The sequence below is a fragment of the Triturus cristatus genome, chromosome 11 (genome assembly GCF_964204655.1).
Source record: "Triturus cristatus chromosome 11, aTriCri1.1, whole genome shotgun sequence".
Classification (NCBI taxonomy): Eukaryota; Metazoa; Chordata; class Amphibia; order Caudata; family Salamandridae; genus Triturus; species Triturus cristatus.
Window position 1 is genome coordinate 297,236,941 of NC_140594.1, and position 24,051 is coordinate 297,260,991.

Below are 24,051 nucleotides of genomic sequence, written 5' to 3' on the forward strand. Positions count from 1 at the left end.
GTGGCAAGTGCCTTGGCTGTGGAGGAGTGGGAGGTGGTGGATAAGAATGCAGTCTCTGGGGAAGTCAATGGTGCAGGAGTACTGGCCATGGGGCAGTAATACCCACTGATTCTGGAAGCTTCATTGCGAAGTGATGGAGAGTCCAAAGAAAGGCGCTGAGACTGTCACATTAGTGCTGGTTGTTAGTCATAGCGCATGCACATCATTGAATGTGAAGGGGTAGTTCCTTACTGAAAAGGGGATGGATGCCCACACCCGTGAAATCTGTTTCCTTGACACGCTTGATGGATTCTGGCGATGGGCTAGGCCGGGACTTGACATACTGTTTGTAGGCATTCTCAGACACCCTCTTCAGATTCTGCAGGTCTAATGAGGCTTCGTGATCCGCTATTAGTAGGGCCTCCTCATCATCAATGATGCTCTGTGGGACTCTGCCAATCACTCCATCAGGGTCTGAAAAACAGCAAAGCAGGATGAGAACCCATATAATGGACATTAACCAGCAGGGGGCGTCTTGCACTAACCATCACCACTAACATCACCAGCCTAGTAGTTTTGAATGGTTTCCTCCTGCCAAACGCCAACGGGGCCAAGTAGTTACATGTTAATAGCAAAATCCTTCTAATCCTCGGCCCGTTGCGGGCACAGTTGCCATGTGCCCTCACTTGCCCAGGCCAGGCCAAAGGGGAGCTTTATTCTTACCCGCTGGAGGGTCTTGAGGATTAGCCAGCTTTAGGGGGCGGCCCAGGAACAGGTGCAGATCAAGGATGTACGGTATCTCATCTATCGCAACCAATGAGTAGGCAGTGCCACTCCGGCCAGCCCTGGCAACACGACCTGAAAGAAGAAAAGGATGAAATTAGGGAAGGTTAAGAGTAAAGGAGGGCAGTGAGAAGGCTGAATGAAAGACAATTACACTGAAAGAAGCAATACAAGATCCACACTAATACCACTCTTTCTTTTAAATTATTTATCCTCACCTCACCACTATTGTTTCCCTGCTTTTGACGCCGATGAACACTTTTTTCTTTTCTCTTGTCCACTTTTTGCATTTCTGATACTCACACTTTCCTAGTTTTCTTTTCTTCCTCGTCAGTATCTTGGTCTGAGTAAACTTTGAACTCACTCCTCCTGCTGAGTGTTCTACAATATCTTTGTGTCTGCTTCTATTATATCTTCACATGATCTAACATCTCACTTCTATCCAAAGAGCTCCTTCCTACCCTACAATTTCTAGCTCAATGGCACCAATTCCACTGCTCTCTTTCCAATTCAGCACTGATGTGATCTCATTCTCTCCATCTTGATGTGATTCGTATGGAAATGGCGTTCTTTCCTTTCCTTCATCTAATGCACCTCTTCTCCCTTCATATCTAGTTCTCAGGCATCTCTACTTTTGCCCACAGGTTGCGAGTCTGGTTCTTTCTTCAGTCACAACTCTTTATTGCTTCTAGATTTTAGCTTGATACATCTGTAAAATGCTCTCTTCCCTGACCTTTCAAACAACTAATATTACCATCGCGACTGTCATCTTCCATTGGCTCAAATACTGTTCTCAATCTGCTGCCCTCCACAGCTTGAGACTTAGACCCTCTTCATTTTTATTTTTAACACTTACATTCACCCCCTACTACGCATATCTCTCTCTAGCTTATCTTTATTTGTCATAGTTTTCTTCTTACTTTCAGTTCCTTTCAATTTCATTAAATCGATGGATTACTATCACTTGAAACAGACTACACTCATAAAACCTACTTTTTGTTTCTAAGCTTAACCTTGCCCCTCTTAACCTTCCTTGTGAAAAGTCTCACTTACAATTTTTTTCTCTTCTGGCAACCAATCACTGGAACTCTTTCTCAGTATCGGTTTCGCTACTACTCTCCATTCACTAGGTACCGGTATAACTCGGTACTCTTCTAAAATTTCAAATCAATTAATTTTTTCGCTCCAAGCTCTCTGTATCAAATTCTTGTCTAGTCTGCAACTTTTTAAAAATATTATTTGTTGTAAAGATCCCCGGTGTAATCTGCATATGTTCTCAGCAATTACTCAGAATCTTAAATCTCTCATCAGCATCAACTTTCTCTCCCCCATCACTTCTTTGCTATTCCTGGTGTTCATTATATTCTCCCAGTATCTCTTGGTAGTGACTCATTGTGCTCTATATGGGATATGCTACTTACCAGTATGCATCTGTTCTTGGCATGTAGAGCTGCAGAGCCACACACTTAGGATAGTAGATCGCCATCTGGTGTTGGGCTCGGATGCTTGCAGGTTGTTGTCTTCGGAAGAAGTCTTTGGTCACGAGATAGGCGACTCCTCCCTTGGACTACAGTGCGCATGGGCATCCACTCCATCCTCAGATTGTTTTTCGCCATGATGGGAAATGATGGGAGTTTGTAAAAAAGAGAGGGATGTCCATGTGTAATGTCTAATTAAGACGATGCTGGAACAGATACAGGTCCCGGGGAGGTGGGTGGGCGTGTGTGGCTCTGCAGCTCTACATGCCAAGAACCGATGCATACTGGTAAGTAGCATATTCCGTTCGAGGCATATGAGCTGCAGATCACACACTTAGGTTAGACTGTATAGCAGTGTCTCCCCTAGCGGTGGTCACCTGTATCAGTTGCAGCAGTTTGGAATAAAGTTTTAAGGACAGCCTGACCCACAGAAGCTTGTTGTTTTGCTTGCACGTCAACACAGTAGTGTTTAGTGAAGGTGTGTGTTGTAGACCATGTGGCTGCCTTACAAATATCTTCTAAGGGAATGTTTCCTAAGAATGCGATGGAAGCCCCTATTTTGCGTGTGGAATGCGCTCTAGGGGAAACTGTTAGTGTGTGTTTAGCCTTGTGGTAGCATATTTGGATACATTTAACTATCCACCTGGCTATCCCGGATTTGGAAATGGGGTTGCCTTTATGTGGTGGAGAGAAAGCAACAAACAATTGTTTGGTTTTGCGGAATGATTTGGTTCTGTCAATGAAGTAAAGCAGGGCTCTTTTAACGTCTAAGGTATGAAGAGCTCTTTCAGCTATCGAGTCCGGATTTGGGAAGAACACTGGTAGCTCGACTGATTGGTTAAGATGGAACGGAGATATGACTTTTGGTAGGACGTTAGGATTTGTTCTAAGAACCACTTTGCTACGGTGTAGTTGTAGGAATGGTTCTTGTATGGTTAAAGCCTGGATCTCACTTACCCTTCTAAGGGATGTGATAGCAATAAGGAAAGCCACTTTCCATGTGAGGAACTGTAGTTCACATTTATGCAGAGGTTCAAATGGGGGTCCCATGAACCTTGTAAGAACAATGTTTAGATTCCACACTGGAGAGGGTGGTAATCTGGGAGGAATAATTCTCTTAAGGCCTTCCATGAAGGCTTTGATCGCAGGTACTTTAAATAATGACAAGTGTTGTCGATTTTGTAAGTAGGCTGCTAATGCTGCTAGGTGGAGACGTATGGATGAGTACGCTAAATTACATCTTTTGCAAGTGTAGTAGGTAGCAAATGATGTTCTGGATGGAGGCATCCAGTGGGCGTATATCATTGTTAGTACAGTAAATGGCAAATCTTTTCCATTTTGCAGCATAGCAGGCTCTAGTGGTAGGTCGTCTGGCCTCTTTTATAATATTCATGCAGTCTGGTGGTAGGTTGAGGTAACCGAACTCTAGGACTTCGGCGTAGTGGGCAAAAGAACGATGGATTTAACCCAGATCTCTTGACTGGGGGAGAATGTCTGCATTGTCAGCATTCCGTCCATCATTTGTTTGTTGTAACGCTTTTCGCCCTAAGTGGGATGGGTATTCCCAGACGTGTGACCCGTGCTCACTACGCCACTGGAGTCAAGCTATCCTGGCTGATGACGGCTGATAGCCAGAAACCGGTCCTAGGATGCTTGATTCCGGTCCAGGGAAGACATGGCTTGGCAGTTCGGGCTGGACTGTTCCCATGAGGCACAGGGTCAAGACTGATTTGCATATGGCCATGTCTAAACTGGGGTGGCGTAGTGGGCAAAAGAACGATGGATTTAACCCAGATCTCTTGACTGGGGGAGAATGTCTGCATTGTCAGCATTCCGTCCATCATTTGTTTGTTGTAACGCTTTTCGCCCTAAGTGGGATGGGTATTCCCAGACGTGGGACCCGTGCTCACTACGCCACTGGAGTCAAGCTATCCTGGCTGATGACGGCTGATAGCCAGAAACCGGTCCTAGGATGCTTGATTCCGGTCCAGGGAAGACATGGCTTGGCAGTTCGGGCTGGACTGTTCCCATGAGGCACAGGGTCAAGACTGATTTGCATATGGCCATGTCTAAACTGGGGTGGCGTAGTGGGCAAAAGAACGATGGATTTAACCCAGATCTCTTGACTGGGGGAGAATGTCTGCATTGTCAGCATTCCGTCCATCATTTGTTTGTTGTAACGCTAGGACTTCAGGAGCCAGATCGCTAGATTCAGTTGACCTGGATCTGGATGTCTTATTTCTCCATGGTTCTGGGTTATTAGGGACGGGGAGAGATGCAGTTTTTGGTGTGGAACTAGAGAGAGTTCCAGCAGTGTTGTGAACCAGGGCTGGCGTGCTCATGTGGGAGTTACTAGGATCAGCTTGAGAGACTGTTGCCTGAGCTTGCGTACCACGAATGGAATGAGTTGGAGAGGCGGAAAAGCGTACGCAAATCTGCCTGACCAATTCATCCATATCGCATTGCCCTTCGACTGTGGGTGGGGAAACCTGGCAGCGAAGGTTGGGCATTTTGCGTTTTCGTGTGTGGCGAACAGATCTATGTCTGGTTGGCCCCATTTTTGGAAGAAGGGGAGTAGGACTTGTGGATGTAATTCCCATTCGTGGATCTGTTGAGTCTGTCGACTCAACAGGTCGGCAATCTGATTGTGGACTCCTGGAAGGTGTTCTGCAAGCAGGTATATGTTCTGGGGAATGGCCCATCTCCAAATGTTCTGTGCGAGCTGGGACAGCTGGAGAGAATGTGTGCCTCCTTGTTTTTCTATATAATACATGGCTGTGATGTTGTCCGTCCGGATGAGGACAGTTTTGTTCTGGAGATGTAATTGGAATGATTTTAGTGCTAGGAATACTGCCAGTAGTTCCAGGTAATTGATATGGAGCCCTTTCTGTTGAGTGGTCCATTTGCCCTGAGTGGTGTGTCCTTGAAGATGGGCTCCCCATCCCGTGAGAGATGCGTCGGTTGTCAGCACTATTTGTGGAAGAGGCTCTAAGAACGGCCGCCCTTTGGACAGGTTTATTGTGTTCCACCATTTTAGAGAACGATGTGAGCGGCTGTCCACCAACACCAGATCTGTTAGTTGTCCGTGAGCCTGATTCCACTGACGTGTCAGACACTCTTGCAAGGGACGCATTTGAAGTCTTGCATAAGGCACAATGAAGATGCATGACGTCATCATGCCTATCAGTTGCATGAACACTCTTGCTGGAAGAGAGTGTTGGGTTTGAAATTTTGCGATTAGAGCTTGTATATTGGCTATCCTGGCTGGGCTGGGATATGCTAGGGCTTTGGAGGTATTTATGGTGGCTCCCAGATATTGATGTATGTGGGAGGGTTGGAGATGAGATTTGGGATAGTTTATTGTGAATCCCAAGTTGTGTAAGATTTGAATAGTTTGGTGAGTGTGTAGAACGCATTTGTTGAACGAGTTGGCTTTTATAAGCCAATCGTCTAAATATGGGAAGACATGAATTTGTTGTCTTCTGAGATGCGCTGCTACTACTGCTAGGCATTTGGTGAATACTCTGGGCGCAGTTGTTGCCCCGAATGGAAGGACTGTAAACTGATAGTGTTGTCCGTCCACCACAAATCTTAGGTACTTCCTGTGAGCAGGATGCATGGGAATGTGGAAATAAGCGTCCTTGAGATCTAGTGTGGCAAGGAAATCGCCTTGTTGTAGTAGTGGGAGCACTTGTTGAAGAGTGATGATATGGAAATTATCTGAGTTTTTGTACAGATTTAAGAGTCTGAGGTCGAGTATTGGTCTTAGAGTCTCGTCCTTTTTGGGGATTAGGAAGTACAGAGTATACCCCTGTATTCTGATGTTGTAAGGGAACGGATTCTATTGCGTGTTTTTGAAGCATTGAGAGAACTTCTTGTTTGAGGAGCGTAAGATGGTCTGGTGACATGGAACGCTGCTTGGGTGGTATGTGTGGGGGGGTAGTGGTGAGTTCCAGGCAGTAACCATACTGGATAATTTGTCTTACCAAGTTGTCTGTTGTGATGGAGTTCCAGACAGGTAGGAACTGTTTGAGTCTTCCCCCGACTGGAGTGGAATGGTCTGGGGGGAGTGGAGGAAAGTCACTGTTTTGTGGCGGGAGAGGTACAAGTGTTGGTATTGCCTCGACCTCGTCCCTTGGTGTTGTTTCCTCTATATCCTCCTGTGAAATATCCTCTACTGGGGGATGTTTGTGTAGAGGTTTTGAACGTGGAGGAGGTGTCTGCTCCCATATTTTTGGAGGCTCCTCTGTAGAAGGAGCGTCGAAAGGAGCCGCGTGGTTGTGGAGACTGCAATGCTCCCATGGACTTAGCAGTCTCGGTGTCTTTTTTCATTTTTTCAAGTGCAGTGTCTACTGCTGGTCCAAACAGTTGTTCTTGATTAAATGGTTGGCTAAGTATGGTACTTTGTACCTCTGGCTTAAAGCCTGAAATGCGTAGCCAGGCATGGCGTCTAAGGAATACACTTGTGTTTATTGCTCTAGAGGCGGTGTCTGCGGCGTCAAGTGCACATTTAATTGACGCATTTGAGATAAGTTTTCCTTCTTGTAGAAGGTCATTTGCCTGGGTCTTGTATTGGCCTGGCAGGTGTTGTAGCAGATTCTCCAACTCATCATAGTGAGCCCTATCGTAGTGTGCTAATAGGGCTTGGGTGTTGGCAATACGCCAATGATTAGCAGCTTGTGTTGCTACTCGTTTGCCCGAGGCTTCTAATAGTTTGGATTCTTTGTCGGGGGTGGTGTATCTCCCGTGGTTTGGGAGTTGGCGTGTTTCCTTGCGTTGGAAACGACCAAAGAATCCAGAGGGAGCTGTCCTTTGATATAACAAAAGGATCTTCTGGGGCAGGTCTATATTTTTTCTCAATTCTTGGGTTAAGTACCCTGGCACGGACGGGGTCTTTAAATACTTCTGTGGCGTGTTTTATGACCCCTTTGATCATGGGTAAAATTTGTACCGACTTCTGAGACTGTTCAAAAGTGTCTAAGAGGAAGTCTTCCTCGGGTGCATCGGAGTGCATGGTGACGCCATGGTAAAGCGCTGCTCTGTGTACTAGTTGTCCAAACCCCAGGTGGTCATCTGGAGGTGATGGTTTGGAGGGATATGGTGTAGGGTCAGGCATATCTGGTAGAGGGTATGCCCAATCATCCAATGGTGCGGTATTTGGATCCGTGAACGGATCATTAAGATCACCAGGGTCACCCCCTCCCCCTAGGTCATCATCATCATCCTGTGGAGGTGGTGTATGGGATGGAGATGGTAGAGGTAAGGGTGATGTAGGCAGAGGGGGTGGGGTAGGAGGTCATATGGGAGAGGAAGGAGGAATAGGTGATGTTGCCGAGTCCTTCTTTTGAATAGGAACTGGGAAAGGTGGTGTGTCCAGTTTCCGTTTCTTACATGGCACTGCAGTGACATGCCCAGTTTTTGGATTAATATAGATCTTTTTTTGTGTTGGATCTGGATGGAAAAGTTCTTGTTCTTCAGGAACGGATTTTGGCGCCGATTTTTTCGGTTCCGATCGAGGTTTTGGTTGATCGGTGCAGTCTTTGGCTTTAGGAGGTGTATAATAGTCCTTAGCCGGTGGTTTCGGTGCCGATGAAGGTTTCGGTGCCGAAGTTGAGTCTTTCGGCTTGGGAACTTTCGGTGCCGGTTTATCTATGGGCCTCGATGGTTTCGGTGCCGAAGGTGTCGGATCCGATTTCGGTGCCGAGAGGTCTTTTGTCTTCGGTGCCAAAGGTGCCGGGGGTACAATGACATGTGGCGTACTCGGGCCCGATCCACCGGAAGGCTTATGTTTCTTCGGAGCCAAGCCCGGAGGCGGTGCTTCTGAAGGATGTTTTCGGTCTCGACTGGGGCCAGCTGGCAAAGTCTTGACCAATGCCTTTGGTTTTGGAGGGGTTGGGGCAGGGGTACTCACGCGCTGCCCCGGAGTAATGTGGTAGTCTGCTTCTGAGATGATCTGAAGTTCCTCGGAATCTTCTTCCGGGACATCGGGACCCTCATCAAAGAGGTTTTCTGGTTCCGGGGCTGGTCTGTGTGCCATGACCGAATGGTCTTTTTGGATCGAAATGTGGCGCAGGCTGGACAGCTGGCTTCGTCGTGTTGCGGTGATATGCACAGGTTACAGACTTTGTGATGGTCACTGCGCAGAAATTTTGCTCCACACTGGGGGCATTTTGTAAACGGCGTCCTTTCCATGAGCCGTAGGCCTCACGGCGTGGATAGGCCCAACCGCCCGCGTCGAAGTCCGGAATCAGCCGATGAATTCGATGTCGAGGAAAGGTGCTTCGATGTAGTTGTATACGTTTTTTCGCTTCGAAAAGCTTGTTTTTGAGATTTTCAACCGGAGTTGGAAAGTTACATCCGAACCAATTGGCGGAAAAAAACAATCTGAGGATGGAGTGGATGTCCATGCGCACTGTAGTCCAAGGGAGGAGTCACCTATCTTGTGACCAAAGACTTCTTCCGAAGACAACAACAACCTGCAAGCATCCGAGTCCAACACCAGATGGCGATCTACTATCCTAAGTGTGTGATCTGCAGCTCATATGCCTCGAACATATGGTTTTCTGATTTGATTTGTTTCACTCTCCATTCATCACCACCAAAGGGTCCTAAAAGCCTGCTTCCATTATCACGTAACTCTAGAACATATAAGAGCATTTGTATCCTTCGATTCCCTGCATATCTCCTTAGTGGCTGCTAATCACTCATTAAATATCGTCAATTTGTGGTACAATTAGTGTCTCTTGCTCTCTCTATTTAATAGGTTCTTAGGCTCTCCCAACATCTTTTCTCATGAGTACAGCCATCTAAACATTTCTCACTAGGATCCATCTCCTCTTGTCAGTGGTCCCTACACTCTTTGCACATCTCCGCAGTTCTACTTAACGTCTGTGCTTCTCTCTTGAGCTGGTTTGTATGCTGCATATCTCTTTAGTGGAGAGCTGCAGGAAGAAGTAGTTTCTTATTCTGCTTGCATATTTCTTCAGCAGCTTCTTACACTATCTAGAAAACGGTCATTAGTTATTTACATTTTACCTGACTCTTCCTTCAGAAGCTCCATGGAATCTTGGATCTCTGTTCAGTTATTTTTAAGCTTCTCACGAGTAGTTCCTTGTACACTATATACATCTCTTATCAGTTTTTCAGGCTGTCCATGCATCTCTCCTCGTCCATTTGTAGACTGTCAGTCATTTACATTTACCAACTCCTTAGAGTCCCCTGCATCTCTCCTACTCAACTCTAGGCATGGGCGATAAATCCAGCTCAGACAGTGGAGTTTGCAGAGTTTTGGCCACTTAGCATTATGCAGGCAAAGCAGTGTTCTGCCCAAATTTCGCATTTCTGAGTTTTTTCTCACACACGGTTCACCAACGGTAAGTTGGTGAGTGAGAAATGGCGTCCTGTCACGGGATTTCTGGGTGCTAGGAGGGCACCTGGTGAGATTTTCTCAACGCAGGTAGTTGCAACCGTTCTTGGTGAGAAAGCTGCAGATTGAGTAGAAGATCTAGTTGAGCAACAGCAAAGATCAGGGCAAGCAGCGCGACTTACCGATTTCTGCCAGTTCTCTTAACTCTGCGGAATCTCGCAGAGTTTTCATGTAACTCCGCGGAGTTACGCCCACCCCATCTAATCTCCTTAAGACACCCTTAGATTTCTACCCATTAGCACCTTAGGGTGTGATGCATTTAATACCATCAGTTACCTAGGATGTCTAGTACCTCGCTTTATTAGTTCTTTAGACTGTCTGTACATTTCTCTTAATCAGTTCCTTAGGTAGTGCCAGTATCACACCTTATTTGTTAGTGGCATGCATCTATTCTCATCTGTTCACTGTGCTGCCCTGCATTGCAGCTCTTCAGTTCCTTAGGTATTTCTGCATCTCTCCTTATCAGTTTCCTAGGTTGTCTAACATCTCTCATCAGTTGTTTATGCTTACCTGCATCTCACATCAGATTACTAGCCTGCACTGTTCCTCTCATCAGTTGCTTATGCAGTCCTGCATCTCTCATCAGTTACTCATGCTGCTCTGCATCTCTCATCCATTTCCCAGACTGCCCAGCATCTCTCCTCATTTCCTTCTGCTGCCCACATCTCTCCTCATCAGCTTCACGGTTGCTGTTTCTCTCATCATCAACTAAAGCTGTCTGTACATTTCTCTCTAGAGTTGCCTTCACTCTTGCTGCTTCAAGACATTGGCCAGGAAAACTAAATTGCGATGTGCAACGGATACAAGATAAGGAGACTGGCAATACACTGGCTGAGCCCCAAGACACCTAGCATCGAAGACTGCATAAGGAATGTAGGTGAAAGGGACATAGCAGAAGGAATTAGGATGAAATTGACAAGTAAAAATTAAAAATTACTGGCAGCTTTGAAAACACTGCATGAGCTAACGAGATGCCAGGAAAATCCCCCAGATGAACGCCCACCTTAACTGTACGGAGAAAGATATATTAAGAGGGGGTCAAAAGAAAGACAGAGAAGTCATTATGTGCACAATTGTAATGACAGATAACTTTGAACACAGATTTGCAATGTGCTGTTGGCTGCGATATATTTCTTTCCTCTTGATTAATGTTCATATGTTGCGGTTTGTAATTTAAAATCAAACATTGAATACACATATATTTAAAAATGAAAATGGATTCAATACCAACTTTATCTTGTATCTGTTGACATCACCTTAACAAAAAGCAACAACAGAAAAGCTTCCCTTTCTGATACCTTGTGCCACACTTTGTAATCCCGCGGTGCTACCATTTCTTCGTAATAGGCACCCACCTTCCTACATGAAAGGCAGCATTGTCTACCTCACCAATGTCCAAGCACTAAGGGCAGCAACTGAAGTATTGAGCTCTGTATGCTTTCTTATAGGCGGGAATCTTAAGACTTACATCCCACTCTATCACGTGCTATTTACTTATAAACCCCCTCAAAAGTGTTAATGTTAAAATACAGCTGTGTGGGATGTGTTAAAACAGAAAAGTAAAGCACTACATTGAAAGTCACATCACAATCCAAACACAATCCGTGCGGTGAGAGGCAGATGAGCAGCCCTGTCCATAGAACCCTGAGTGTCTTCGAATGAATAGTTCTCAGAGGAAGAAGAGTTGTTGGCTTCCATGTTCGTTCAGCTTTTGTCCCCATTGCTTTCTGCATTCTCATTCTTAAACTTACAGCTATTGAGAGGAGAATTTGATACTGACACCCTCCTGTGTTTGGCTTTTCTCTGATTGGGCCTAAGGGATGCCTAAGGAAATGAAGCCTGTGCAAGATCCCAAAGCATTCATGAACAATTCCAACCAACACTTGCCACCAAACATTCTGGCCAAAAGTAAGTGCACCTCACAGATACTCACCCACTCTGTGCAGAAAGAGCTTGGCCTTGGGTGGCACATTGTAGTTGATCACATTGTCCAGCATGGGTATGTCAATTCCACGGGCAGCTACATCTGTTACAATCATCACCGAGCACTTGCCATGCACAAACTTGCCAATGTTTATTTTGCGAGCTGTCTGATCCAGAGAGCTGTAGATGTGGGAGCAGTTTATGCCCTCTACAGTTAACAGCTGAAGAGAATTATCAGAAAGAGATGACAGTTTGAGCAGTTGAGTGTCACGGTACACATAATACAAGCATTGGTAAATTCAATAATTTAGGCTTTTGTATAGAAAAATGCTTTCCATCATTAACTACTCAGGCCAGCCACTGCATGGGCCACAGCAATGAAAGCTTTTCATAAACACACAGGGTAAGCATGGCATGAGGGGCAGAAATGCTTGTTTGCCTCACACGCAACGAGCACCGTATGGGCAGACGCAGAAGACGATTCACAAGTATGCACAGAACACAGCATCTCTAATCAGAACTACTCAGTGAGCTTCAATACGGGGCTGCCTCTAATTTCAGCCTAAATAGCCTTACGGCCAGCTTTATGTAGTCTCCCTTAGTCCTTTGGACACCAAGTTTCATACTTCTGCCCAATGTAATTTTATCAGCAGTAATAGAGTAGATTTGGGGTGCTTCAAATACAACAAACCAAGGCACAGCCCCAAGAGAACAATTTGTGGACCACCTAAGACCAGACGGGACAGGGAAATAAATGTGTTCAGCAGTGCAGTACCATTGCACGCTCATGCTTTCAGAGCTTTGGCCTCAGATGGCTACAGTGCCAGTGTTTCTTCAAAAACAACTTGAGGGCCAAGTTTCTTCCATGCTTCAACTCTACCGATTGGTCCACAAACTCTCCTCCAGTCACCACCTGTTTTGTGCATGCCGCCTGGGCACTTAAAGGAACGCATGCCTTAGGAGCCATATTGGGAGAGGGAGCTTCCATTCCAAGTAGATTAAACATCACTTTGCATAAAATAAAAGCACTACACCTTGCCTGAGCTGGAAGGGTAGAGTAGGCAGAGCAAGCACAGACACAGAGACAAAGTAGTCATCACAGAGTTGGAGAAACAACAAATGGCAAATGGAGCTAGAGAGATGGAGGTGTTGGAACCAGTCATACAGGAGAATACGGAAGGCGGAGCAAGCTAAGGTACAAACGAAGAGTACAAGACCAGGAGTAAGCACTGGAAATGGGCGTAGATAATCAGGAGGTATACATTTCTAAATGTCGCTCTAGCTCGGATTTGAGATTGTGAGGCACAGAATTCCTCTTGCTGGCGTACAAAGCAAAGCAATGCAAGTCATGAAGAGGTGAGAGATCAAGAGGATAAACAGGAACGTCAGCTCTGCCTCTATGTATGAGTAAGCACAAGACACTGACCCTCACTCAGGCCTTACCTCCTTTAGGTGCTCTGCATGGTGTTTTGTGGCAATAAATACAACTGTAAGTTCTTGTGGCTTCACAACATTCCGTAGCAGGTGGAGGAGAATGGCAGGCTTGTCATCAGCACGCATAAGGAAGAAAGCAAGCTGCAAAAATGAAAGACATTGGGATCATCTAGCATGTATCAGTACTTTGGGTACTTTGTCTTTGTGATCCTAACCCCAACATTTTAATATTACAATTCCTCTTACTTTATCACATCTGCATATGGATAGAGAAGACGTCTGCATCAGAAATAGGTAATACATCTCAAGAGAACAGTATATACTGTATTCCTGCCTTTAAGCAACGACAATAGGGATGCTATATTGAGCACATAATATGTTCTCAGGCATAAGAAGATTTTGAGTTACTGTAAAAGATAAATTCACACTTAAGGCAAGCCCCTTATTTTGTTAATGCATAAGTAGAGTCAGAATATCCCCAGATGTGAATAGAAGTTCTTTTTCAGTGAAGCTATTGCATTACTACTGAGCTACTACATTTAATGTGAACAAAAATATTTTCTCTTTAAATATTGGCTGAAAAGACAAAGGTTAAAGTAAAGTTATGGTTAGCACTGCTTACAAGTCTTTGATGTTCACTGAAAAAACACACAGTTAAAGTGTAATTATGGTTACAAAAGGAAACCTAAAAAACCCTGAAATTCACCAGTTATCGTTAAGTGAATTAACCATAACTCACACCCCCGCCAAGCGCTGCTATGACCTAATTTATAACAAATGACAATAAATGACATGTTTGATGGCATCACTGATGACATCTCATATGACAACCTTGATGACATCACTTAGAACACCTATAATGAAGACAAGTTGTGAACCATAAATCAATACATAACACAGGAATAAAAAGAGCCTCGGTCCAGATGCAACAGAGACAAATTGTCTCATGGACGCTGGGCTATGGACAGGCCTTGCAGTCAACTTCAGCTGCGTGCAACTGAAGGCCTACGCAGCAAGATTGGAAACCGAAATGCTCGGAGTGCAGGGCCCAGCCGTATAACAGGCAATGTTGCTAAAACCCACTATATAGGGCTGAAAGCTGTATGTGGTGATGGTTGGCTGTTCACTAACATTTTGATGCAGGTGTTGGGAGACTGCCAGGCCCTGCACCACAACAGGTTGAACAGTTGAAGGTTCTATGCAGTGGGGACTGGCTGCCCTACATGGTTGGGGCATGGTTGGACCATAGGCCTCCACTGCAGAAAGCCAAATGCCATAAATAGTGGGGGTTGGTCACTGCTCAGGGTTGGCCAAAGGCCATATACCCTCTGTAGGTCTGGCCGTGAAGCCAGCTCCACATTGTGCACATTGCAAAGGTTATACACCACAGGAGCTGCCTGCTGAGGGCTGGCAGTAGCACCTGGCAAAAGCAAATACCCAGCAGTCAACCTCTACTGGGCACAGGCAAAGGCCGTATGGAGTGTGGATTGGTCACTCAGAGGGCTGGGTACACAGCCTGGTCCCATGGCTAAGCCCTGCTCTGCATGGCCGAAGGCAGAGTATTATTAGTATCTCTATATGCGGTTATCAGGGATGTCATTTTTATATATTAGAAATGCAATAGATCTCGCATTTGCGAGAGTTAGAGCTACTTGCATTTTAAATGACAATGTTTTTTACCTATGTGTTTTGTTTAGGAGTCGAGTGGAGGTATGTGGTATGGAGTGGAACTTTGAAACTTGGATTGAAATTGTTAGTTGTGGAAGTGTGTGGTAGAATTGTGCTGTGCTGGTCTTAAGTGGTGCTGGCCTGGTGCCGAGGTGATGCAGCACTTGTGCTGAGGTGTGATGTGCCGGAGTTACTGCAGATGTAGTGCTGCGCTGGTGCTGTGGTCGAGCTGCGCTGGTGCAGAGTTGGTGGTGCACTGGGGCACTGATGCGGAGGTAGTGCTGTGCTGATTCTCTGCTGCTGTTGAGGTGGTGCTGTGTTGTTTTTGATGTGGTGCTGGTGTTGCGCTGATGCGGAGTTGGTGCTGCACTTGTAGTGGTGCGCTGATGAAGAGGTAGGTGGTGCTGTGCTGATACTGTATGGTGCTGTGGTGGTGCTGCACTGAAGCGGAGGTGATGCTGTGCTGATGCTGAAGTGGTGCTGTGCTGGTGTTTAGGTGGCGGGGTGCTTGTGCAGAGGTGGTGCTCAGGTGATACTGAGGTGGTGGTGAGAGATGCGGAGTGATGCTGTGCTGGTGCTCAGGTGGTGCTGAGTGATGCAGAGTTGGTGCTGAAGTGATGCTGTACTGGTGCTGTTTTAATGCTGAAGTGGTGCTGCGTTGGTGCTGAGGTGGTACTGCGCTGATGTTGTGGTAGGGCTGCACTGGTGCCGAGTTGATGGTGCGCTGGTGGTGCTGTGCTGATGCGGAGATGGTGCTATGCTGCTGGTTACTGCTGAGGTGGTGTAGCGCTGGTGCTCAGGTGGTGCTGCACTGGTGGTGGTGCACTGATGAGGTTGTGGTGCTGTGCTGATATGGTACTACCTGATGCTGAAGTGGTACTATGGTGGTGCTGTGCTGAGGTGGTGCTGAGGTGGTGGTGTACCTGTGAGGAGGTGGTGCTGAGTGATACGGAGGTGGTGCTAAGTGATGCTGCTCTGGTGCTGAGGTGATGCTGCACTGCTGCAGAGGAGTTGCTGTGCTACTGCTGAAGTGGTGCTGCATTGGTGCTGTGGTGGGGCTGCGCTGGTGCTGAATTGGTGGTGGTGCACTGACGTGGAGGTGGTGCTGTGGTGATGCTGAGATGGTGCTGTGGTGATGCTGAGTGGTGCTGAGGAGATGCTGGTAGGGTGCTGAGTGATGCTCTGGTGGCGCAGAATGATGCTGTGCTAATGCAGAGGTGGTGGTGCTGCTCTGATGCGGAGGTAGTGCTGTGCTGTTAGTGAAAGGATGCTGCACTGGAGGTGCTGTGATGGTGCTGAGAGATGCCTAAATCCAACTAAACATTCAAATGTGTTTTAGAAAGGCCAGGAGGGGTCAAAGGATAGATTAAACAAAGCCACGCCAGTAGAGGCCAGCTGGTGCCAAAGCAAAGCTGTGACCCAGGAGGGACATGGGCCCTGGGGCAAGTTGGATTTGACTTTGTCTAGGGCTTGTGGAATTTGCTGAAAGAAAAAAAAAAGGGGCAGCTATGGCATTACACAGATCTTGTGAGGCAGAGATAGTTTGAGAGCAGACAGAAGGATTCACAAAATGGTTAAGGATTTTGAAAAGTTCTATAGATGAATTGCCTGCTTGCTCGATTTGAGTGATAATATGCCCTTTATGGGATACTTTGATATGCCTGTGATAGGAAGACAGAGCTAGTCTGAAGGCATATTTATCAATATGATATTTCGTTTTTAGCCAGCGCCTTTTTAGGTCTCGCTCTCGAGACCTATTGTCGCCGAGATGCCTCTAAAGGGAGACAGACCGGGGCACACGCAGCGATAGGGATCGGGGTCTGTGGACGCGCTTCGGAGATGCGCTTGCGCAGACGCACACACAGACACACGCGCGCGCACACACACCCCGCCGCTGCCGACCCCCCTCACCGCATCCGCGGCTGCCTAACGCGCGCGCGCACACACACACACCTCGTTTTTAATAGCGTATGGAGAGATTGGGCCGCCGTGGCCCCGCCAGATGACTTCCTGGAGCCGGGCCTGGTGTAATCAGGTCAGCGACACGGCGCAGGGCTCTGTGCCAAGGAGACAAACACATCGAAAACACCTTGGTAAAACCTCTCCTTTTGTGAGAGCAGTCTGTGCTTGCTGCCCGGGACTTCCGCAGAAGGCCCCCCTCCCAGGCTGCGGTACTGTCCGTTTGTACCATTCTGGCGCTCAGAAAAACAACCACTTATGCGTAATTTTTTTTTAAAAAAGTACACCGTGTCCCGTTCCAGACATTCCTCGCCTCTTACTGAGAACTCCAAAATTAAACGTGTTAAAAAGAAGCATTTTAAAGAGTCGTCCCAGGACGCCAGCCCGCCCCCACAAGTCCAAGAATGGACACATTTACAGAGAAATATCAGCGCCCTCATGCGGAGACACAGCCCCCCCCTCCCCCAGCGGCTGTCCCTGGCAACGCTCTTGCCTCAATGTACATTAAAAACACCCGGCTCGGGAATTCTAGCGCTCTACGAGCATTGCTAACTGGTCCCAAGCGCCTCGAGGCGAGATAAGCGCTACAGCCCCCCATACATCACCAGGCCTCAGGAGCAGCGTGGGCACAAGCAGGACCTGTCGGCGCAGCTCTGGAAGAATCCCCTGCCAGCGGCCCGGCTACATTTATAAATTATATGCTGCTCCCCCTCGCCTCCCCGTCTCCAGACGGATCGTTTACAAGTGCCCACATGCTCGTGCCCGCGATCAGCCGTCCAAGAACACGGACACATGCACGAGGATGTCTCGGCTTCCGCCCCGCCCGTTCACAAACTCTCACTTACACACAGTCTTTCTACACACTACCCACCACCCGCCTGGTGCACAAGAGTCGGGCTTGCACTTGTGCAACAGTGAAAACATTTAGGGTGAAACGCTGACGGGGGGTGCTCGTCACAAACTTTAGGGAAATTCCATCCTCCTTTTATGAGTGCATTACTCCGCAGGGCTCTAAATCCAGCCCTGAGTCACTCGGATATAAATCTTCTGTCAGTGGGGGGGCATTCCTTCCACATTTGTGCAAGTCTGGGACGCCACGTGTTGCAGGGTTTATTAATTATTATGACCAATCATCACTTTCCTGCTTAGGAAATATTCAGACATTTAGTCTTTCCAAAAGAAATGATGAATCCCTTCTCAGTGAAGAGGAACCCTCTAAACTGATGTGGGTGCTGGGGAGGAAAATGTTTTCCCAGTGATAAAAATAAAACAAACAAGCATTGGCAAAGCCAATCGTACTTCCTATGCCGGTGATGTACAGACAACGTGTTGGGGACTTTTAGAATGCTTCGACCGGCCATATTAAAAGAATAAAAAGTATACATTTATATACTTTCAAGATGGCTGCTGCATTGGGGGACACGACACGCTGAACATTCCTCGTCGCCATTGTTGGCTCTGGCAATGGTGGAACATTTTTAAAACCTCCTGGCATTGACAAAGGTAGTAACGGGGGCTACTGTGGAGCAGGAGAAGAGTGATGAGGAAGGGAAAGAAGCCTGGCAAATGGGGTAGAAAGAGGGCAACTTCCAGGGCATCACCAAGGCCTCCATTCTGTGCCTGGAGGACCACCAAGGAGTACTGAAGGGAGGGTCTGGAACAACGAGGAGCGAGGGAAAGAGCACAAGCAAATAAAGAGCAAGAGATGTGGGTGACGTAACAAACTAAAGCAAAAAGAAAGTAGTTCCATGACATCAGAAGTGGAAGAATACTCCCCATCCAATCAAAACCAATGGTACGCAAACTATGCTTCAGAGGGGTGGCACGGGTCAAACAGGAGAAGGAGGAAAGCCATCCAGTTAAGAGAAGGGAACGGAGACTGTCGAGTAACCCATTCTATCAAGTAACTTATGACGCAAATCCACTCTGGGCCGCAGTACACAGAAACCTGCCCTCATCAGTGTGCCGGAAGGCACTGACCTTAGGGTCAGGATCCAATGAGTGATCACTCTTCCGCCATGACAGTACCTGCCCTCAACCATTGGCAATAAGTATATATTGGCCAATACTAGAAAGAGATGGGGCCTGTGGAGTGCGACAAGTGAGGAAATAAACTCCTCTGAGGACTGACATCTGCAGATCGAAGGAGATCTCTAAAAATGATGTGAGATCTCTTAATATTCTGCCATGAGTCGATCCTTACGTGCAGTCTCTGGGTCCCATGCAGATCTGGTCCTGGGACCAATCTATCATTCAATCAATCCATCCATCAATCAATCAATCAATCCATCAATCAATCATTCAATCCATCCATCCATCCATCCATCCATCCATCCATCCATCCATCCATCCATCCATTAATCCATCCATCCATCCATCCATCCATCCATCCATCCATCCATCCATCCATCCTTCAATCATTCAATGCATCCATCAATCAATCCATCAATCAATCAAATGAATTAATCAATCCATCAATCAGCATTTGTAAAGTGCAGCACAGCCACCCCTAAGGGTTTTTGGGCTCTGAGGGTGAGGTGTCCCTGGCAAAGAGCCAGGTCAGCGATGGAGGGGCAGGTCGTCCAGGTCTTGAGCTTCTTCTGAAGTCTGCCAGGGAGGGGACTGTTCAGCGATGGAGGGGCAGGTCGTCCAGGTCTTGAGCTTCTTCTGAAGTCTGCCAGGGAGGGTGTTGTTCAGTGATGGAGGGGCTGGTTGTTCCAGGTCTTAAGCTTCTTCAGAAGTCCTCTGGGTGGATGCTGTTCAGCGATAGAGGGAAAGGTCGTTCCAGGTCTTGATCTTCTTCTGAAGTCCGTCAGGGAGGGCGCTGTTCAGCGATGGAGGGGCCGGTCGTTCCAGGTCTTGAGCTTCTTCTGAAGTCCTCTAGGGTGGATGCTGTAGGAGAGTAGGATCTGCCTCTTATTGTTACCCCCACTTTTTAGGTCTCGCCTGACCCAGCGCATGCGCTGGTCTGGCGAGACTTATTGAGAGGGCTCCAAAAAGTGCTACCAGGCCAGCCTGGAGCTACAGTGCATGTACGCGGGCGCGCACGCCACGCTTTGCCGCGCTTTGCCGTGATTACTTTCACTTTAGCTGCCGCACGGCCGCTTTGATGTTTGATCGTGATCACTTTTACTTTCGCGGCCGCACGGCCGCTTTCCATAGCCAATAGGTCTCGCTTTTGGGACCTTATAAGTATTTAGTTATGCAACTGTTGCATGGCTAAACACTTATAAGGTCCCAAAGGCGAGACCTATTGGCTATGCCAATGCTTGTTAGTTTTTTGCAGGAGGATTTGCCCTGTCTCAGCTCCTTTGTGAACCAGGGGGTAGGGGGCTAGATGGTAGGTTTTCTCTTTGTTATAGAGGTGCAATGCTATCAAAAACCTGATATAAGGATTTATTAAATTGTGCTAATGCGATGTGGATATTGAGATCTGGGAAGGGCACTGGCTATTCGAAGACATTAGTAAAAGCAGCAGAGGTCACCTGACGCCATTGTCGCAGAGTTTTATGGCCTCCAAATGTGGTTTTGACTGTCCCCACTGAGTATGGCATCCGAAACTGGAGTAGGAAATTATCTGTCCAGGTGAGAGCTAAGGGAAGGTCACATCATAGATCTCTAGCATTAGTAAATATTAAGTCTAGGCTGTGACCAGCTGCATGAGAAGGGCCTTTAACTTTTTGATGTAGTTCTAACAACCCATGTTGGAGATGAATTGTGCTACCTCTGGGTTAGAGAGATCTTCCCCATGATAATTGAAGTCTCCCAACAGCAGGAAATAATGTCGACAATACGTGAGTGGCAATAAGCGCAGATAGGCGTTGACTAAAATCTTTCTTAGGCTTTGAGGGGGGGGAGGGGGGCGAAAAACAAGTGCTCCTTTCCAAAAAGTCTCCAGAAGGAAACTCCAGTTTGAAAATACCCAATTCTACCCAGTCAGAAATTAATGCATCAACAAGTGATACGTTAATCGTATCTTGAAAAACAATCGCAGTTCCACCTCCCAACTTGAACTCTCGGTCAGATCTGATCATACGGTAATTATCTGGGAGCGCAAGCGCAACTGAAGGAAGGGTGGTTGTGCACACACGCACGTTTCTGTCAAAAAGAATACTTCCGGGAACAGGGAGGAAATTAGGTCCCAAATTTCAATGCCGTGCTTAGAAAGGGATCTAACATTGCATTGAAGGCTATTTGGGCTGGCGAGGCTACATGGTGGCTACATGATAACGTATGCGCCCTAGTAAAAGCAAGGGTTTCTGAGGAATCAGCTTGGCTGCCAGAATGCATATCATGATCAGTGATCACACCCAAATTATTCGAGGAGTACGCCAAGCAGGTAAACCTGCATGTCTGACAGGTTACCAGCCCTTCTTGGCTACAAGGGAAGTGATTTTAAACCGCAGGTTTCTCCTGAGGATTGATTAAAGTCTCTCAGGTTATAGAGAGTATTAACTGAGTAGCTGATGCGGAGTCATTAACTTCGATAACAGACGGGGCAGTGGGCCTGGTGAAGGTCGGGCGCAGGCATGCTTGCTGTTGGCGTACCCGCTGCACGCGGCCTCTGCGCATAACGAGTCAACAACCTCTTTGTGTGTGCCCCCAAGTCAGCATTAGACCAATAACTTTAGAAAATGTAATGCGGGCATGGCCAGCTTTAGGGCAGTGCGACTGGTGCGTCCGCACTGGGCGCTGACCTGTGGAGGAGGCGCTGACCTTAGGTGGGGGCACTGTGTTTAGCAATAACTTATAAATGGAGAGATGAGGGGCACTTTTTCCTGTTGGTAGTGAGAGAATCCAGGGAGGCACTGCATGCGGGAGCCATGCTGGAAGAATCAACCAAGAAGCGTGGCAGCTGACAGTTTTCTCAGTCAACAATTGGCCCCAGAGAGACTGCAGTGGACCGGAAAGCAGCCACATAAACAAAGACGTTTACAGCCATTTCAAAGAAAAGATAATTTTAAATAAAAAATCTAAAAGTACATTAACTTGGCTGGAATTTATGACTAGTGAGGGGTTTTTGGGTTCAGGGATAGGTAATGTTTAGGGGTGATGAGTTATTAAGGGTCAGGAATGGGTAGAGGATAGGCAACGAAAACAGTTTTTTGGGATGGATGGAGTTTAGGGGTGGTGAGGGTTTTATTTTTAGGTATCATAAATGGGTGGAATGCATGGATGGTGAGGGGTTTTTAGGGTACATGGAGGAGTGGAGTTTAGTGGTCTGTGGTGTTTTTAGGGTTCAGGGAAGGGTGGCATATTGAGGATTTAAGGGGCTTTTGGGTTCATGAATTGGTAGAGTTTAGGGCTGGCGGAGATTTCTAAGGTTTAGTGATGGGCAGAGGTTTGGGGTGGTGTAGAGTTTATAGGGCTCAGGATTGGGTGGAGTTTAGGGTTGTAAGTGGTTTTAAAGATTATGGGATAGGTCGAGTTAAGGGGTGCTGAGGGGTGTTTAGGGGTCATGGATGGCTATATTTGAGGTGTAGTGAGGTTTTTTAGGTTGGGGTGGCACATTACAGGCTGCAGCCCTTAGGGACCCTCTGTAGGATCAATGCCCTGGGTACTTGTGGTACCATTTAGTAGGGACTTTCAGGGATGCTAAAGGTTTGGCCAAATGGGGGAACAGCTGTATAGTTTTAGGGAAAGAGATCTGGCTCTGGGAACCTAGATAGCAAGAGCCCAGTGGACTTTCTGTCAAAATTGCATCAAATACCAGGCAAAAAGAGGGGTGGTCATGTCAAAAGGGGCACTTTACTACACTAAGAAGTCAGTGGGCTTTCTGTAAGAGGGGTTACTTAGTAAATGCGAATACTTCTTCTTAATCCTAGGTGTCACCACCTTAGCCTTTACTGATAATTATGTGGGGCAGATTTTAGTATGGGTAGAAACTGGACCGTGGAGAGAGTCTACACTAGGAATTTCTCTTCCTCTTGTACCACATATATTTTGTGGTACTTAAATGCCCTATGGATGACCTCATCTGATGGAGAAGCTCTAGCTGGATATTGGTTCAAATCTTGACCCCCCCCCCCCCACCAGGGCGTCAACACAGAAGTCTTCCCAAGGGCCATCAACTACCCTTGTGTCTAAAGGCAGTTGTATTGGTCCATGGATTCACATAGACTGCTAGTGCAATAATACGTGTGTGGGGTGTGGGGACCCCTAAAGTGCCTCTGGTGGGGGAGGGGTTGTGAATGCCTGTGGTGGTGTAGGTGAAGGCAGAGGTAGGGTAGATGGAGGAGGTGGTGGTGGTGGTATCGGGAAATGTGGGAGATGGCTTGTGCTCAGTCCTTCCTTGGTGCCTAATCCAAAGAGACCTCCAACAGAAGCTGCTCTTTAAAGACAAGCCTTCTTTTATGAGGGATGGTCTCTGAGGGCTTAGGTTGAGATGGTTTTGCCGAAATCTTTCCCATGGTGGGGTGGATTTCGATACGGACAACTTTTCAGATCCAATTACCGACAAAGCTTTCGGCATCGACTGGTGGCACCTTCGGCATAGACTTCAGGTCCGAGCGAGGATGTGCAAAACCCTGGGTTCGAGGATGGCCCAATGTATGTTGAGGCTTGCCACCCTTTGGGGAAAGGCGTGGTAAGCTCCAAAGCCCCCTCTCATGCCGATCAGAACCCAAAAGTGGCAGATGTCCCGGGGTGCCCATTTCTTTTGTTCATGCCCGGGACTTGATGCCAACTACAGTAGTGGTGTCAATCTACCTCAGCGTGGGACTTCTTATGCAGCCTTGTTTCAACACATGGCTCTTGGAGACGGGTGTCGTACTTACGAACCTGGGCATCTTTTTACTACGAGGGCCTGCGGTCTTGGGCATCGGTTCAATTACTTTTTCCTTGTGCTCAATCGCTCAAGGAAACTTTCTCTGGGCTGGGTGATTGCTGAGGTACTAGGACGTAGGATGAACAAGTGTGTTGCCAGATTCAGAAACAAAGGGATCCTTGCCCCCAATAATGCCCAGAGTTTCAGAACATGTTTGTCAATATATCTTGCAGTGTGCCCAGCACCTCTCTCTGCGGTACCTTAAGATTTTATTTGAGCGGAAGGGGAGAGGGAACTGACCTCCCCCTCAGACTTACATTCTCTAAGGGCATTATAATGTAGAAGAATCTATCGGACACTTCCCTACCCTGGTACACCCTACACTTTTGCAGACCTTAACTGTTGAGACTGCACACAGACTTATATGGGGAATGACATCAGTGTGAAGGTGAGAGTATAACCTATTGGTGTAGCTGCTAGAATGCTCTTAATAGACAACTACAGCAGTCTGAAGAGCAAGTGCATGAGCTTTATTGTACAAAGCACATGAAAACTGAACGGACTGTAGTTGCCTGGGAGAATTTCGGGTGTTGTTTTAGTGCTACTGAAAAGGCATATTGAAAGCAGTAGAAAGT

At 47.1% G+C, this 24,051-nt stretch overlaps 1 protein-coding gene across 2 annotated transcripts in view; it reads right to left on the reverse strand.

Annotated features, from left to right (window-relative positions):
• The window catches only part of DDX54 (DEAD-box helicase 54), a 100,357-nt gene that overhangs the window by 15,107 nt on the left and 61,199 nt on the right, over positions 1 to 24,051 (reverse strand). For both annotated transcript variants that reach the window (XM_085635628.1, XM_085635627.1), the window contains exons 10-13: positions 13,033 to 13,164; positions 11,600 to 11,810; positions 703 to 837; positions 232 to 453 (exon numbers count right to left, since the gene is read on the reverse strand). In XM_085635628.1, coding sequence (XP_085491754.1) covers positions 232 to 453; positions 703 to 837; positions 11,600 to 11,810; positions 13,033 to 13,164 — 700 coding nt within the window. The remainder of the gene's footprint in view (positions 1 to 231; positions 454 to 702; positions 838 to 11,599; positions 11,811 to 13,032; positions 13,165 to 24,051) is intronic.